At 38.8% G+C, this 19529-nt stretch overlaps 1 protein-coding gene across 1 annotated transcript in view; it reads right to left on the reverse strand.

The window, feature by feature from the left end:
* Positions 1-1930: 1930 nt before the first annotated feature.
* Positions 1931-19529, reverse strand: part of MOXD1 (monooxygenase DBH like 1) — a 95566-nt gene continuing 77967 nt past the window's right edge. Inside the window, exons 11-12 of the mRNA XM_077893321.1 lie at positions 3821-3989; positions 1931-3411 (exon numbers count right to left, since the gene is read on the reverse strand). Of these exons, the coding sequence (XP_077749447.1) occupies positions 3241-3411; positions 3821-3989 (340 nt within the window). The 3' untranslated portion in view covers positions 1931-3240. The remainder of the gene's footprint in view (positions 3412-3820; positions 3990-19529) is intronic.

Below are 19529 nucleotides of genomic sequence, written 5' to 3' on the forward strand. Positions count from 1 at the left end.
ATGAGCTTCATCATCACAAGGCTAAATCTCCATCATGGCAGAGATAATACCTGCTTTTGTTCACAATTCTAAGGCCAACACTCCAAGGAAACTTTCAATAAAATTTGGGAAATAAATAGTATTCTGATTAGTGCTCTATTTGACAAAATGTATGGTTGGCACCCCTACATTTGTTTGATTGTTTCTAACTCAAAAATCTTGGAATCACTGAACTAGATAAAAGTCAGTTTTGCAAAAATATATACATTGCAGCAGAAATAACTCTTCTATAGTGTTGTAAGGGGAGGCAACTACCCAATTAAGCATTATACTTCTAGCCCCTTTTGCATTCAGTGAGGCCATGTGGCTAATTTTAATTGACAGTGAATCTAGAAGTGACATATATCACTTCTAGATCAGGCTTCTCTCTATCAACAAGATGAATGCACAGGATCTAGGGATGATGGAATCACAGGATCTTGGGTACCTGAAACACTTTAAGAAGGATAGTCAGTTACCAAATGAATCACACATATTGAACTATTAAATAAACATGAAATAAACCTTTTTGTATTAAGAAGTAATATTTTTGGTATTTGTTGCAGAAGCTAGTATGATTATTCTTCAGATGCCCCAGGAGATTATTCCTCAATTTGCCACTTCTGACTAAAGATTGGCATATGCCCAATTTGGAGGTCCAGAACAAATAAAGGACTTGAAGAATCCAAGGAGTGAAGAAGGATCCCAAAAACAAAATCAAAAGAGGTCTTGGAGTTAGGAATAATTCAATTATATATATTTATTTTTTAATATAACTTATATATTATTTGTGTTTTTCCCTTGATTATAAACCTAATGTGTAGTAATGCCTATTTACTGAAGTAAATCTAAAAAATATGGCAACTTTGAAAAAACAAATAGCAAAACCCATTAATGGATGGAATAATTACAACCCAACTTCTCTTTTTGCCTCTCCAAAATGGTGGGCTACTGCCTAGAGGAGAAAGACCACTTGGATCATTGTACTGCAGGTAGATCCTTCATTATTTCATTCACATTTGTAACTTGCTATCCTGAAATAATTTCAAACTTAAAAAGAATAGATTTGGAAGTTCAAAGGTCTTAATAGGTTTGCTTCTGTGGATTGCATCTCTCTTTTCACTACTAGGACTCTCTTGATGCTGCCTGAGACTCCTTCAGAGAAAGTGATCATCCAAGATACCCTCACCTTCATCTGGCTTTGATGAAAATTGGCTTCATCACATATGTTTTTCCCACCCTTCTTGCATTAAGAATCAAAGCAGGGGCCATCTGACATGGCGACTCTGTCCTCCTTTGGGTCTCAGGCAATCCTGCTAGCCTCGGAAACAAGTCATACAATGTAACCAAGGGCAGTAGTAAAAAGCCTGGGCTATTCAGGAAGATCTGCTCACTGTAAGAGAAACTAACTTATAAAATAATCAGAATCTTACCGAATTATCAACAGATAACCTATCCTAATTTCAAATAAAGAGTCAACGCCCCAAAATTATACATTCATGAGAATTCTTAAGAGAAAAATGTCAGCTTTACTCTTACTAACATCAACTGAAAATGTAGATTTCCCCCATCCACCAATGCAAGCTTCCAAAAGCTGTGTATCCCTTTCTAGTCTGTATATTCACCTTCCTTACTAAGAACAATGAAAACAAATATATTATGACATAATTTCCAAAGGAAATAACTTTACTTTGACATCTCAAATCCAAACATTCTAAAGTAAAAATAAACACAAAATTTCAAATAGGGAGTGTTTGGGATTATTGTGTTGCTTATACAAATATCTGAATGGAAAACACAGAATTCGATATAGCACTTATGAAATAAAAACAAGTAAAGTTAACTATGAAATATGCTGCATAAATATTACAAACATTTCATTAAGGGGATAAATTCTAAGAACCAACCAGGAAACACTCCAAAATACAGTATTTATTTAAAAGATGATATAGTTTGTGTTGAAGACATTATTTGCGGGCTTCAAAATGGAATACAAAAATGCAACATTCTCAATCCATTTGACTGGACACATCAGTACTGAATTCCTTGCTTCTCTCAAGGAGTATACAAGATATCACACAAATATTTAATTTTATTTAGTTTATTAATATGATCCAAACAGACTTAGCTTAAGAAATGAGGACAGGACACACAATGATATTTGGCTGAGCTACTGAAAGGGAACCTAAGAAGTGACAAGATTTTCCATCGGTGACAATTTTACTAAGGAAAATTAGTTTATTAACTAATATAAAAATAAATCTACAATAGCAACTGACTCAAATTGAGCCAGGATGCGGCACATGTGACACCTAGTGGGGTCAGTGAAGTACTGCAGAGACCTCACACCCTCCCAGCCTGGCTCATACTCGGGCCTGTGACCTGGAACCTTGCAAAGGACCGCCCCCCCCCCCACCCCCCACCCCCCACAGCCTGGGTTTGCAGCCAGCTACATTTTCCCCTCAGCCTACAATCCATTATGTCCCATTTCTGGGTTTCCTTTAGCTCCTTTCCTTTTAGAGAGTGACAGAGCTCAAGAAAAACTCACCTGGTCAGCGCTGAGCAGGGAAGGAAAAGGAAAATGCTCTGAGATAGATAGGTCTGGGGTTGTTTGGGAGTATCATTAGGCTCAGACGGACCAAGAAGCTAGAATGGGCATCACTGAAAAGTACTGAGGTAAGGGGCTCATCAGTTTTTCGCAGACAAGGGCAGAGCTGGATTACCGCTGAAGGACATAAGGACTATTGTCACACTTGGGAAGTCACACTCAAAGAACAATAAAGAAGAAGAAATGTGGAACAGAGAGTGTTTCTTGTACATTTTTCAGATGAAAGCATTTTAAGAAAGGAAGCTAGAAGCCAAATCACAAACTAAAAAGTGAAATAACAATGAGTCTTTAAATAAAATGAAATATGGAAAGAAATAAAGAACTCTCACCTCCACTTAACTTAATCCAAATTTTAAAAAGAGGTTGTGTTAAGTCAGTCCAGCTTTGCATTATTGGCAATGGAAACATTTGATCAGACATATCTGAGCAAAAGAAGAGAACCCAATCAACATTTCTCAGGTAGATGGGGAAGGATGGACATCTCTCAGGTAGTGGGGAGGAAGGGAGTATGTGACAGGAAAGGTCTCCATGCTCCTCACGCTCACTCTTCATGCTCAAAGTGTCTGGCACTGGACACGTTTGGATCACAGGAAACATCGTCCCCAAGCACAGAATCATGACCATAAGCCTGTGCTGTGCAGCATGCTGCCCAACACCACAAAGCCCACGGGTAGCTCAAGAGCGCGATTTCTGTGTAGAGAAGAGGAAGAAGAGGCTCCACACACCAAAGGCTCTGTTTTATATGGTCTTTCCACATGTGGAGGTAATGCTGTCATCCCCTGAATCTGAAAACAAAAGGTTAGACAATGCCAGTGATTGAAGAACAGTCAGCCAGCCAGGGATTGGTGGGTGGGAGCCTTAGAGATTCAGAGGGAGGTGGAGGAGAGAACCACAGGCATCTTTGGGAACAAGAGATACAAACTTGGGTCTGTTGCTCTTTGAAGTTCCAACCCCGCCATATCCCTGCTTCATTCTGGCCTCAGTTGGGCAGTCCATCTCCCTCTTCGTAGGGGGTGGAATCAGGAGTTTACATTCAACCCAAGCAGTATTGAACAACTAAATTACCAGACATATCAAAGACAACCGAAACACTAGATTTATGGATGTGTGTTTGTTCCTTAGATTTTACCCATTAGGGATTGGGCAAAATGTGACATCTGGTTTCTCCAAAGATTAAAACAAAATAGGGCTTACCGACCACTCTGCATTGTCTGTCTTGGAACATCTCACGTTCACAGGCAAGCTAAGGACGAGCTTGTTGAAGGAAAGACCTTCCTTTTTAGCCCATTTAAACTTGTTCATTGCATCCATGAAAGAAAGGTTTTTATACTGCTTGGGGCTCTTGATAATGAAGGGCCAGGTCCTGAATTTAGAATAACTACAATCAGTCATATTCAGAACAAAAGCATGACATGCTTCCACTACTTTTCAACATTCTAAAATAGACCTCATATTTGTCCATTTTTACACACATAGAAAAACCAATGCAAAGGACTGATCGACTCATCAGCAAATGCCAGAAGAAATACATATACCAAATAAGGTGCCTTTGGAGAAAAAAAAGGAAATTCCTTATTTTAGTAGCAGATGGGTACTACTCTAGACATTTAATTTTGACTCAGAAAGCTTGCTCCAGCTTCATGATTCCTTGTTTGTTTGTTTGTTTGTTTTGGCTCTTGTTAACAATGGAGCTGGCACGCATTCAGTTCTGCAGAATGTAATGCTAATGGTGTATTAAAGAAATGTGTAGGTTTTTAAAAGCAGGGTAAGACATGGAAATTTCAGTTCCGTAGAGTTGAAAACCCAGACCCATGCTGGCTGCCCTGTTTTGACTTGCCTAAGGTGATAATAAATTTTAAAAATCTGAAACTGAACCAGTATTTTTCAAATTTTACTGAGAAAAAAAATACTCCGCAAAAGGTATACTCTTGCTTCCACTTGCTGCTCTAAAAAACACATTAATGTCCAAGAAAGAAAGAAAGTAGAAATCATAGAAGAATGACACAATCTGCTTGAAAAGATACTCTGGGTGATGTGTCATTAAACATAAGTTTTATGTTATTGATTGCTGAAAAAAAAGGAAAAGTGTAAGTAAGTGTTGGCACACCACAAAGATTTACTTGAACTAATCCATGGTGTCTTGGAGATTATCATGGGTAACCAGCAGGCATTTGGCTCCTATAACATCCCAAGATGTTCCAGTGGTTTCAGTAATGAGCAACTAATTAATCTCCAGTTTAAGAATTTATACTTTTAATATTTGATCTTCACAATTTCTTTTTAAAAAATATTATTCAGGGAGGGGCAGGATGGCGAAAGAGTAGGGTCCCCAAATCACCTGTCCCCACCAAATTACCTAGATAACCTTCAAATTATCCTGAAAATCTACGAATTCGGCCTGAGATTTAAAGAGAGAACAGCTGGAATGCTACAGTGAAGAGGGTTTGCGCTTCTATCAAGGTAGGAAGACTGGAGGGGGGGAGGAGAATTAAACTAACAAAAGGCCTCCAAGGGGGAGGGGTCCAGCGAGGAGCTGGGCTAAGGCCGGGGCGAGTGTCCCCAGGACAGGAGACCCCCGTCCCAGAGAAGCAGGAGCTGCACCAACCTTCCCGGGCGGAAAGGGGCTCGCAGGGAGTTCAGGTTGGGGGTGCCCTCAGGCTCCCTGGAACACTAACAGACACCTGCGCCCCGGGAGAGTGCGCCGAGCTCCCTAAGGGCTACAGGCATGCACGGCTGGACCGGGGAGCAGCTCGGAGGGGCTCAGGCGGCGGCTCCGCCGAGGGGGCTGCACTGCCGGGAGCATGAATCCAACAGCGCAGACCGGGAGTACAGGGCGCGGGGGACACAGCCCGGGATCCGGCCTACCCCCGGGACAGGCAGAGGCCGGGAGGGCCCAGGACAGCAAGGACGCTCCTGCCCCGAGCTGAGCAGATCAGCGGCCCCACCCCAGAGCCTCCAGGCCCTGCAGACGGAGAGCTCCAGAGTTACTGCCTGGGCTGACTCCAGGGCTCCAGAGCTGGCCCCGCCGCTGGGGTTGTTCCTCCTGGAGCCTCACGGGGTAAACAACCCCACTGAGCCCTGCACCAGGCAGGGGGAGAGCAGCTCCCCCAAGTGCTAACACCTGAAAATCAGCAAAACAGGCCCCTCCCCCAGAAGACCAACTAGACGGACAAGTTCCAGGGAAGTCAAGGAAGTCAAGGGACTTAAAGTATAAAGAATCAGAAGATACTCCCCCGTGGGTGGTTTGTTTTTTTTTTTTTTTTTTTTTTTTTTGCTTTTTGATTTGTTTGCTTCCCCCACCCTTTTTTCTTTCTTTCTTCTCTTTTTTCTTTTTTTTTTTTTTTCTTTTTCTCTTTTCTTTCCTTCTTTCTCTCCTCTCTTTTTCTCCTTTTCCCAATACAACTTGTTTTTGGCCACTCTGCACTGAGCAAAATGACTAGAAGGAAAACCTCACCTCAAAAGAAAGAATCAGAAACAGTCCTCTCTCCCACAAAGTTACAAAATTTGGATTACAATTCAATGTCAGAAAGCCAATTCAGAAGCACTATTATAAAGCTACTGGTGGCTCTAGAAAAAAGCATGAAGGACTCAAGAGACTTCATGACTGCAAAATTTAGATCCAATCAGGCAGAAATTAAAAATCAATTGAATGAGATGCAATCCAAACTAGAAGTCCTAAAGACAAGGGTTAACGAGGTGGAAGAACGAGTGAGTGACATAGAAGACAAGTTGATGGCAAAGAGGGAAACTGAGGAAAAAGACAAACAATTAAAAGACCCTGAAGATAGATTAAGGGAAATAAACGACAGCCTGAGGAAGAAAAACCTACGTTTAATTGGGGTTCCCAAGTGCGCTGAAAGGGACAGAGGGCCAGAATATGTATTTGAACAAATCATAGCTGAAAACTTTCCTAATCTGGGAAAGGAAACAGGCATTCAAATCCAGGAAATAGAGAGGTCCCCCCCCCAAAATCAATAAAAACTGTTCAACACCTCGACATTTAATAGTTAAGCTAGCAAATTCCAAAGATAAAGAGAAAATCCTTAAAGCAGCAAGAGACAAGAAATCCCTGATCTTTATGGGGAGGAGTATTAGGGTAACAGCAGACCTCTCCACAGAGACCTGGCAGAGCTGGCAGGATATATTCAGGGTCCTAAATGAGAAAAACATGCAACCAAGAATACTTTATCCAGCAAGGCTCTCATTCAAAATGGAAGGAGAGATAAAGAGCTTCCAAGACAGGCAGGAACTGAAAGAATATGTGACCTCCAAACCAGCTCTGCAAGAAATTTTAAGGGCGACTCTTAAAATTCCCCTTTAAGAAGAAGTCCAATGGAACAATCCACAAAAACAGAGACTGAATAGATGTCATGATGACACTAAACTCATATCTTTCAATAGTAACTCTGAATGTGAACGGGCTTAATGACCCCATCAAAAGGCGCAGGGTTTCAGACTGGATAAAAAAGCAGGACCCATCTATTTGCTGTCTACAAGGGACTCATTTTAGACAGAAGGACACCTACAGCCTGAAAATTAAAGGTTGGAGAACCATTTACCATTCAAATGGTCCTCAAAAGAAAGCAGGGGTAGCCATCCTTATATCAGATAAACTAAAATTTACCCCGAAGACTGTAGTGAGAGATGAAGAGGGACACTATATCATACTTAAAGGATCTATCCAACAAGAGGACTTAACAATCCTCAATATATATGCCCCGAATATGGGAGCTGCCAAATATATCAATTATTTAATAATCAAAGTTAAGACATACTTAGATAATAATACACTTATACTTGGTGACTTCAATCTAGTGCTTTCTACACTCGATAGGTCTTCTAAGCACAACATCTCCAAAGAAACGAGAGCTTTAAATGATACACTGGACCAGATGGATTTCACAGATATCTACAGAACTTTACATCCAAATTCAACTGAATACACATTCTTCTCAAGTGCACATGGAACTTTCTCCAGAATAGACCACATACTGGGTCACAAATCGGGTCTGAATCGATACCAAAAGATTGGGATCGTCCCCTGCATATTCTCAGACCATAATGCCTTGAAATGAGAACTACATCACAACAAGAAGTTTGGAAGGACCTCAAACACATGGAGGTTAAGGACCATCCTGCTAAAAGATGAAAGGGTCAACTAGGAAATTAAGGAAGAATTAAAAAGATTCATGGAAACTAATGAGAATGAAGATACAACCGTTCAGAATCTTTGGGATGCAGCAAAAGCAGTCCTGAGGGGGAAATACATCGCAATACAAGCATCCATTCAAAAACTGGAAAGAACTCAAATACAAAAACTAACCTTACACATAAAGGAGCTAGAGAAAAAACAGCAAATAGATCCTACACCCAGCGGAAGAAGAGAGTTAATAAAGATTCGATCAGAACTCAACGAAATCGAGACCAGAACTGTGGAAGAGATCAACAAAACCAGGAGTTGGTTCTTCGAAAGAATTAATAAGATAGATAAACCATTAGCCACCCTTATTAAAAGAAGAGAGAGATGACTCAAATTAATAAAATCATGAATGAGAAAGGAGAGATCACTACGAACACCAAGGAAATACAAATGATTTTAAAAACATATTATGAGCAGCTATACGCCAATAAATTAGGCAATCTAGAAGAAATGGACACATTTCTGGAGAGCCACAAACTACCAAAACTGGAACAGGAAGAAATAGAAAACCTGAACAGGCCAATAACCAGGGAAGAAATTGAAGCAGTCATCAAAAACCTCCCAAGACACAAAAGTCCAGGGCCAGATGGCTTCCCAGGGGAATTCTATCAAAAATTTAAACAAGAAACCATACCTATTCTCCTAAAGCTGTTTGGAAAGATAGAAAGAGATGGAGTACTTCCAAACTTGTTCTATGAGGCCAGCATCACCTTAATTCCAAAACCAGACAAAGACCCCACCAAAAAGGAGAATTACAGACCAATATCCCTGATGAACATGGATGCAAAAATTCTCAAGATACTAGCCAATAGGATCCAATAGTACATTAAGAAAATTATTTACCATGATCAAGCAGGATTTATTCATGGGACACAAGGCTGGTTCAATACTCATAAAACAATAAATGTGATTCACCATATCAGCAAGAGAAAAACCAAGAACCATATGATCCTCTCATTAGATGCAGAGAAAGCATTTGACAAAATACAGCATCCATTCCTGATCAAAACTCTTCAGAGTGTAGGGATAGACGGAACATTCATCAACATCTTAAAAGCCATCTATGAAAAGCCCACAGCAAATATCATTCTCAATGGGGAAGCACTGGGAGCCTTTCCCCTAAGATCAGGAACAAGACAGGGATGTCCACTCTCACCACTGCTACTCAGCATAGTACTGGAAGTCCTAGCCTCAGCAATCAGACAACAAAAAGAAATAAAAAGCATTCAAATTAGAAAACAAGAAGTCAAACTCTCCCTCTTTGCCGATGACATGATACTCTACATAGAAAACCCAAAAGCCTCCACCCCAAGATTGCTAGAACTCATACAGCAATTCAGCAGTGTGGCAGGATACAAAATCAATCCCAGAAATCAGTGGCATTTCTATACACTAACAATGAGACTGAAAAAAGAGAAATTAAGGAGTCAATCCCATTTATAATTGCACCCAAAAGCATAAGATAACTAGGAATAAATCTAACCAAAGAGGTAAACGATCTATACCCTAAAAACTATAGAACACTTCTGAGAGAAATTGAGGAAGACACAAAGAGATGGAAAAATATTCCATGCTCATGGATTGGCAGAATTAATATTGTGAAAATGTCAATGTTACCCAGGACAATTTACACGTTTAATGCAATCCCTATCAAAATACCATGGACTTTCTTCAGAGAGTTAGAACAAATTATTTTAAGATTGTGTGGAATCAGAAAAGACCTCGAATAGCCAAGGGAATTTTAAAAAAGAAAACCATATCTGGGGGCATCACAATGCCAGATTTCAGGTTGTACTACAAAGCTGTGGTCAAGTCAGTGTGGTACTGGCACAAAAACAGACACATAGATCAATGGAACAGAATAGAGAACCCAGAAGTGGACCCTGAACTTTATGTTCAACTAATATTCGATAAAGGAGGAAAGACTATCCATTGGAAGAAAGACAGTCTCTTCAATAAATGGTGCTGGGAAAATTGGACAGCCACGTGCAGAAGATTGAAACTAGACCATAGTCTTACACCAGACACAAAGATAAACTCAAAATGGATGAAAGATCTAAATGTGAGACATGATTCCATCAAAATCCTAGAGGAGAACACAGGCAACACCCTTTTTGAACTTGGCCACAGTAACTTCTTGCAAGATACATCCTCGAAGGCAAAAGAAACAAAAGCAAAAATGAACTATTGGGATTTCATCAAGATAAGAAGTTTTTGCACAGCAAAGGATACAGTCAACAAAACTAAAAGACAACCTACAGAATGGGAGAAGATATTTGCAAATGACGAGTCAGATAAAGGGCTAGTTTCCAAGATCTATAAAGAACTTATTAAACTCAACACCAAAGAAACAAACAATCCAATCATGAAATGGGCAAAAGACATGAAGAGAAATCTCACAGAGGAAGACATAGACATGGCCAACATGCACATGAGAAAATGCTCTGCATCACTTGCCATCAGGGAAATACAAATCAAAACCACAATGAGATACCACCTCACACCAGTGAGAATGGGGAAATTTAACAAGGCAGGAAACCACAAATATTGGAGAGGATGTGGAGAAAAGGGAACCCTCCTACACTGTTGGTGGGAATGTGAACTGGTGCAGCCACTCTGGAAAACTGTGTGGAGGTTCCTCAAAGAGTTAAAAATAGATCTGCCCTACAACCCAGCAATTGCACTGTTGGGGATTTACCCCAAAGATACAGATGCAATGAAACGCCAGGACACCTGCACCCCGATGTTTATAGCAGCAATGGCCACGATAGCCAAACTGTGGAAGGAGCCTCGGTGTCCATCGAAAGATGAATGGATAAAGAAGACGTGGCTTATGTATACAAGGGAATATTACTCAGCCATAAGAAACGAAAAATACCCACCATTTGCTCCGATGTGGATGAAACTGGAGGGTATTATGCTGAGTGAAGTAAGTCAATCGGAGAAGGACAAACATTATATGTTCTCATTTATTTGGGGAATATAAATAATAGTGAAAGGAATAGAAGGGAAGGGAGAAGAAATGGGTAGGAAATATCAGAAAGGGAGACAGAACATAAAGACTCCTAACTCTCGGAAAAGAACTAGGGGTGGTGGAAGGGGAGGAGGGCGGGGGGTGGGGGTGAATGGGTGACGGGCACTGAGGGGGGCACTTGACGGGATGAGCACTGGATGTTATTCTGTATGTTGGCAAATTGAACACCAATAAAAATAAATTTTTTATTAAAAAAAAGAAAAAATATTTATTCATTTATTTGAGGAAGAGAGAAAGTGTGTGCACAAGCGGGGGTAGTGGCAGAAAAGTGGAGGCAGAGGAAGATGCAGACTCCTCACTGAGCAGAGACCCAAACACAGGGCATGATCCCACGACCCTGAGATCATGACCTGAGTCAAAACCAAGAGTCGGATGCTCAACCAATTGAGCCACAGAGGCACCCCCACAAGTTCTTCATTTATTTATGCCTTTAATTGCTCTCTTACACACACAAGCTAGTTAGGCACATTGAATATTAGCTTTTAAAGTAAATTAGCCCTTCTTCATTGATCTTTTAGGATTATGAAAATAAATTTTTAATGCATAAACTAAAATTATTGCCCCCTTACTCCAATAAGTGAAACGATGAGTACAACAATGGATAATATACGAGGATCTCTAGATTCCTCATTTCTAACTTCCCTTTTCCTTGAATTAAAGACAACATACCTTTGCTGCATTTTAAATGCATTATTTTGCACAAAGATCGTAAAGTTAAAAGTTCTAAAGAAAGAGCAGTCAGCATCATACAACCCTAAACATATCTAGCAATGACCTAAAAATCTATAAAATTCTAAAATTAAACATTCTGAGCTGTGTGAGTGGCTCAGTCAGTTGGGCAACTGCCTTTGGCTCAGGTCATGATCCCGGGGTCCTGGGATCCAACCTCACAACCGGCTCCCTGCTCAGTGGGGGACCTGCTTCTCCCCTTGCCCCTCACACCCCACTCGTGTTTCTCTCTCTCTTTAATAAATAAATAACATCTTTTTTAAAAAATTTAAATAAAATTAAACATTCAATGAAACCTTGTAGAGATGCAATCCAGAATTAGTATAAAATAAAAACTTGATAGGAGCCTAATACATTTACACATAGTGTCTATTTATCCATTTATTTGTGAGAGGTGGGGTGGGGAGGAAGAGAGAGAGAGAGAATCTGAACCAGACTCCACAATGAGTGCAGAGCCCAAAGGTGTCGGGTGGGGGTGGGGGTGGGGTCAATCCCACAACAGTGAGTCTGTGACCTGGGCCAAAACCAAGAGTCCACAGGCTCAACTGACTGAGCCACCCAAGCACCCCTACTATGTCCTTTTAAATACACGGAAGGCAAAAGCTAGATTTTATTAAAAATAAAATCTTTTAAAATCACATATTAAAAATAAAATTTGCTTTTTAATGAGATAAGGTGTCCTTCTTGATAAGAAGAAAATCCATTTCCTAACCAGTGAGAAATGCTGGAACAAAATCATAACCTGTAATCCCCGTAACACCACCAGGTGGCACTGGAATCCCTATTAAAGAGCCAAGGGGGGAGTGGGGGAAGAGCCAAGGGACCTCATGGCTGCGTTTTCCAAGCCTTGCTGGTGAGAGTGAACAGTGGTACATACATGAAATCTTTAAAAGTTTTGCTGCTAGAATAAATCAGTAAACTAGTAAATTTTTTTGAGATTTCACAGCATAAAGTAACATAAATGGTAGAAAAACACTTATTAATTTACTATAAATATAGGTAAAAGGATGTAAAGAAACTTCACATGTCCAGTGACCGCATGACCCAGGCTGATGACCTGGGGATGTGGTCCCGAGCCCCTCTGAGATGGCAGCTTGATTTGTATTTATTATCTCCTCTGCATTCCTGATGACTTTGTTCAGGCCTCTATCTATAATGACGTCACACCAACAAACCTACTCCTTCCAGCATATCCTATACCACACTTCTTGATTACCCCAGGAGAGAAAGAAATGAAGAGATGGAAAGAGGAGAAATCTTGAAAAAAATAAATCTTTATCCTAAGTATTTTTCCTTAAAAGACTAAGCTTTAGACCAGAAACATGTGACCTTGAGGTAGCAAGCTCTGCTCTCACTGGAACTGAGAGTTGGTTAGGAATATTGGGAATGGTTTAGAAATTAAAAGAGTTTCATTTTTGTACATCTGAGCAGGGTGTAAATGTCTATCCAGATGCATATATAAATAAGAGGGTATTATTTATGTATCACTGTAGTTGATAAAAACAAATTACATTATGATTTAATATTGGTGAGCAATTTTCCTTTGCAAATTTAATCAAATTACAAGTTGATTTAAAAAAATATATATACACATGAAATGAACTTAAGACTACCCAAAGTAACTCTGGAAAGAGAAACAAATGACAAAGTTTGGTGACATATATGTTCTTATTTAAGACTTACTATAAAACTATGATAACAGAGTCTAATATTAGAGTTAGGCTAAACATGAACACCAGTGAAACAAAATTCACAGCCAAGATATAGTCAATGTATGATCCAATGATTTTCAACAAACATTTGAGGATAATTCACTAGGAAAAAGGTGGGTTTTTTTTTTTCATCAAATGGCCCTTGAATAACTTGATAGCCATATGAAAAATGGTGAACTACAGTATTTGCCTCATAACACACACATAAATTTACTTAACGTGGGTCATCAGTATAAACACAAAAGCTGAAAAATGTAAACTTTATAGAGGGGTGGGATCAGGAAAAAATCTTCATAACCTTGGGTAGGCAAATATTTCCTACACAGGATATCCAAAGCACAAAATAAACAAAAAATGATAAAATGGCTTCAAAAAAATACCGTTAAAGGGGATCCCTGGGTGGCTCAGCGGTTAGCGCCTGCCTTTGGCCCAGGTCCTGGGATCGAGTCCCGCGTCAGGCTCCCAGCATGGAGCCTGCTTCTCCCCACCCCCATGAATGAATAAATAAAATCTTTTTAAAAAATACCATTAAAAATGAAAATCTTCACAGACTAGCTTCTCCTAGTGGTAAAAATATATCTGACCAAGAGCTTATATCTTAAGTGTAAAGAACACTTTAAAAATATAAAGAACTCTTACAACTCTATAATAAGAAAACAAGTACCCAATGAAACAAAACAATGGACAAAAATTTGAATTAAAAAGGAACATATAGATAACCAATAAGCACGTGAAAAGAGGCTCAATATTGTTAGTCATAAGAGCAATGGAAAATAAAACCACTATAAGATACCACTACATACGCTTTAAAATGAATGCAATTTAGGAGCTCTTATACATTATTGACAAGTAATTTTGGAGAGTATTTTGAGAGTCTTATGAGATAAACAAACTTGGTATACAATCCAATGATTCCACAAACACATGCTAGCCCAGAAAATGGAAAATATATGTCCATACAGAGACTAATACAATACTGTTCATGGCATCTTTCTTCATAGCAGCCAGAGACTGGGCACAATCCAAATGTCTTTGCACTGGTTAATCAATAGACGAATGTTGGTGTATCCACACAAGGGAATTCCACCCAACAATAAAAAGGAGTGGAGTGCTGATATATACAAGAGCATAGATGAATCTCAGAAACATTCTGAATCGAAGAAGCCAGGCACAAAAGAGTACATACTATAGGATTCCATTTTTATAAAACCTAGAAAAGATCAAACTAATGTGATGATGTAGAGCAGATTTGCAGTTTCCTGGGGCTCAGTGTGGGAGGTGGGTTTGTCTCTAAATTGCAGAAGGGAACTTTTGGGGGTGAGGAGAATGTTCCATACCTTGTCTGTGATGGGGTTAAATAGGTATACACATCTGAGAACAGGTGCAATTTGTCACGTGTAATTCTACCTCAAGCAATTTGACTTGAAAAGCCAATAGTAAAACAGAAATAAAAACATACCAACAAGCCAATGAAAAAGAAGATAAACATCACGTCATACACTTTATAATCTAATTGTTAAAGAAGAAAGTCAGGCAATCTGACCTAACCAAGTATAACTCCTGATCCTTTTGACACTCTCAGAGTAAAGGAATGTTGGGAAGCCCACAGTAAAGTTGTCTCCCAGGTGGAAGAGAAGCTTCAGGGCCACAGAAGATTTGACTGCATGATGTAAAGGCCTCGGACATTCTTCTATGGAAAGGGATTACATCCCAATCAGTTAGGAAACTTCCTCAGGAGGGTGCCTGGCTGGCTCAGTCGGTGGAGCATGTGATTCCTGACCTCTGGGTTGTGAATTTGAGGCCCATGTTGCGTGCAGAGATTATTTAAAAATAAAACCTTTAAAGGGGCACCTGTGTGGCACAGTCAGCTGAGTGCCTGACTCTTGTTTTTGGCTCAGGTCATGATCTCAGGGTCATGAAACTGAGCCCCACATAGGGCTCTGGGCCCAGTGAGGAGTTGTTTGCTTAAGACCTTCTCTCCCTCTCTCACGCCCCTCCTTGCCTCTTTAAAACAAATCCTTAAAAAAAAAAAAAAAAAGAAATAAAGAAAGAATACTTTTCGGGAGATTTTCTTAAGAACGTCTGAGGAAGGAATAACCTATGCACAGAACCCAGAGCATACCAGTCCCATTTCTGTACCTCTATCCTCACAGCCCTTTACCCTCAAACTATGGAAAAGTGTGTACATAAAATATGTCAACCAAACCTCAAACTGTGGTGTGCAGAGAAAGAGAGCTACTGTCAGATTTGCTTATTAGAAGGCAGACAAGAATTCATCCACATTTTATCAAAGCAAAGAGACATTTTCAGACAGAATTAGCTTGGTGTAAGCAAGAAATGACACAACAATCCTGCAAACATAGGGTAAAGAAGAAATTATATCACATTTCATGAAAAGAGACAGAAAAAGTTGACTCTAGAAGAAAATATAAACCAATTATACCAGAGAGAATTCCCACAAGTGTTTCATGTAGTAAGTTTATTTAATAAGAGCATGAATTTAATTAAGCAAGAGCTCACCTACAAGAATTTAAAACAACAGAATGAGATGAAAAGGAAGATAGCAGACCAATGGAAATAAACTTAGGATGAAACAAATTTAGCACCAAATAAATTAGAAAAAGCAAGAAGCAGAAAACCCTATCAAAAAATTACAAGAGAAAGCATTTGTGAAAAACCCCAAATAGATTAGAAAAAACTTTGTAGATATAAGAAAATTTCCCTGAAATGAAGAAAAAGTAAGTGAATAAATGTAATGAAAGAACACACTATGTTTCAGGAAAATTTAATGCAGATATTCAACACCGAACTATGTTCAGTTTAACTTATGATTTCTACAGGTAGACGAAGAATATTACCATTCATCCAAAGAGACCTCCCAAGAGGAAAAAAAAGATACGGCCCTAAAATGTTATATCCAGTCAAATAGTGTCCAGATATAAATGCAGAAATTCTCAAATATTAAAAAAAAACCCACAGGGCATAAAGCATCTAGAAACACTTCTTGATTAACCAGCTTGCAAATAACATTCTGATGAATCAAATGAAAGACCTCAGAAATGTAGAAATCCTATAAGATTAAAAGCTGCATTAAATATTGTGGGGATTTGGTTTGAGGAATACATGGGAAAATGTACAATCTGGAAAATACCAAAATTATAACCTCAGTAATAAATATTTGGAAATACAGAAAAGGGACATGAGAGAAACTGAAAGTATAAATGTTCTCATCTTTTATGATCTAGAGTTGAAACATGTAGTGAAAAAGGAGTGTGCAACATTTTAATGTCTTTTACAATTTATGTTCTTAAACACTGGAGACCCTTTTATGAAACATTACCTCTCCTGGCTAAAAAGAACAGCAGCACCACATTTATCTATAGTTCAACAACTGTTCAGTTTCAGCTTAGTGTTTTTATATAAATTAAGCAAAATTAAGATGTCATGTGTTATTTGAAATACTGCACAAATCGTCTTTCTTAACAGCAATCTACCCATATTTATAGCAACACCTCCACAAAAAGACATCTATAATAGCATTCAATTAATGTTAGCATCATTTATTTCTAACAGAATTTGAGCTGATTGTGCCTTCTTTTTGAAATCTTTTTTTTCCTGCATTCCTTAAAGCCCTCATAAACAAGCATGGGGGACTCTTACACACTGTAAACATTAAGTGATTTTTCTAACAAAGAAAAATACAAACACATCCCTTGATTCTTTTTCAGAAATTGAACAAATTACATCAAACTTTCCATCACACAAGACTCACTGGACCTACACAGACAGTGTCGATGTATGGAACAGCAGAAAATAAAGCATTTATCTAAACGTGAGATCTATTCTGTTATCTGAGCTTTATGAGCCTTTTGTTTTTCCTTAAACTCCAAGCTCTGTAGGAGGCAGAGGAAAATTGCAACCCCTCCAACAGACAGGACGTAGTTGTCTCTACTTTTCTACAAGCTCCTCTTATCCTAGGATTGTTACAGAATGTTTAAAATAAGACTGTGCACCTAACTAACCATTCTATGTAAAGCATAGAATAGAAGATTAGGGCTTATATGTTACATGATATTCCTCTTTAGTATTGTATCCTGAAACCAAATTCGCAATATTCTTTTAAGTAAAACAGAAAAAAATCACCCAAACCATTTCTCTTTCTGATCTTTTAGCCCATACCTTGTTGGTTTGGCTTTCAATAACATTTACGTCGGGGTGATGACCTAACTCAAAGGTCTGATTTAAAGCCTAAACATGAATTTTACAACAGATGCTCCTTTTCACTCGTATTTTTGAAGAATAAATAAATTTAATCATGTAGTTAAGTGGTTTTACATGGGCAATGACATTACAAAACTGGCCTTGTTCTGCGAAACAATTCTCCCTGTCTTTTTAAGTCATAAAAAAACCCAACTTTAAATTTTCCTGAGAGAGACCAAAGGTGTGGACTCTAACAGAGCTCATTGGAACTTGGGAGTGGAGTGTTCAAAGGAAGATTTACACAGGTTGAACACAAAAGAAAATAATTAGGCCATAGAATACATTTTGAATCATCACCTTATAAAACAAACAGCTTTCAATGTCCATTTGTTTTCAACATTCTTTCATATTAACTCTTGAATGGGAAAAAAATTTCTAGTCAGTATGTAAAAAAAATATTCTAAAGGGAAAAAAAGGCTATGAAGTCTGAGGAACAATATTGATATTTAAAAAACAAGACCATAGGGGCACTTGGGTGGCTCAGTGGGTTAAAGCAACTGCCTTCAGCTCACTCAGGTCATGATCCCAGGACCCCCGCATAGGCTCCCCACATCAGGCTTCCTGCTCAGCAAGGAGTCTGCTTCTCCTTCTCCCTCTGCCCCTCCTCCCTGCTGCTGCTCTCTGTCTCCTTCTTTCTCAAATAAATAAATGAAATATTTTAATAAAAAATAAAAACAAGACTATACCCTAGTGTTTTTGGAATGACATTTAATATACTGTTTTGATATTCATTACCATTTTATTTTTTGCATATGTAATTATTTATTTCAAATAAAAAGGCAAATATCTACCTATTTCTATCAGAGACACAACAAACATTAGGCCCTCCTTTGATTATGCATGATCTGATGTGGAATAGTCTCTGAATCCCTCAGTTTCCATTTCCTCTTCTACAAAATTGGGATTGCAAGTCCTTCAATACCTATCAGAATTGTGTGAAAACAAATTAATCGAAATTATACATATGGAAACACTTTATGAACCACAAATGAATTTACACAAGTGTTTGTTATTTGTATTTTAGTAGATACAGGCTTCTGTTCTGGTGGTCATTGGGTTGTCTGGGTAGGAACCCACTAGTAAGTATAATTGAAAAAGAAGAGAGCTCTTAGTTCATAATTTACAATTTACAATAAAAAGTAAATCATAATTATATACAACTTCAGTGAATGCATTTGACCACATTCTCATCACCTGTTTTTTAATCCTCTCCTTAAACATATCATCTCAAAAATCTATGTGTATCTTTTACCTAATTATATCAGTCTTTCATATTGAAAAGCCTTAATCATTGGAAAATTCTTCCTTATAGTAAAACCAAATCTATGCTCCAAAATTTCCACCAGCCACCCTAATTCTTTGTCGTGTGGCTAAGAATGAATAAAATTCTTTTTTCTATGTCAACTAATATATCCAAAGCAGAACTTTCCATTTCTGCCTCAAATGCGTCTCCCTACAGTACTCTCTTTTTCTCTCATCACCTCTCTGAGATACCATCAACCAACAGGTCCGGTGTGTGCTACCGTGAGAAGGTAACCTGCTTGCTACCATTTCTCATCAGCTCTATGGCCACCATGTTGGTCCCAGACACATTCATCTCAACTGGGTGATCACAACAGTCTCCTGAGTGGTATTATTTTTCCCAGTCTGTTCCTCCTAGACTCCTTTCTCAATTCAGTAGCCAAATCAACATTGTTTCTATCCTACAATGGCTTCTCTTTGCACTCCAAACCTGGTGTCTTTATGTCACTCTAAGGTCCCACTTTTGCTCACTTCCTCTCTACCATATTTCACTCCATTCCAGCCAAATTCGCCTTCTTGCTGTTCTTCAAACATGCTACTTTCATACCCACCATAAGGTCATGACATTGGCTCTTCTCTCTGCAAAGAGTATTCTTTATATCTTTCCATGGCTGGCTCCTCATCACTAAGGTCTCTACTCAAACATCACCTCTGGCCATGGATTGA

This window comes from Canis aureus, chromosome 1, assembly GCF_053574225.1.
Source record: "Canis aureus isolate CA01 chromosome 1, VMU_Caureus_v.1.0, whole genome shotgun sequence".
In the NCBI taxonomy this organism is placed as follows: domain Eukaryota; kingdom Metazoa; phylum Chordata; class Mammalia; order Carnivora; family Canidae; genus Canis; species Canis aureus.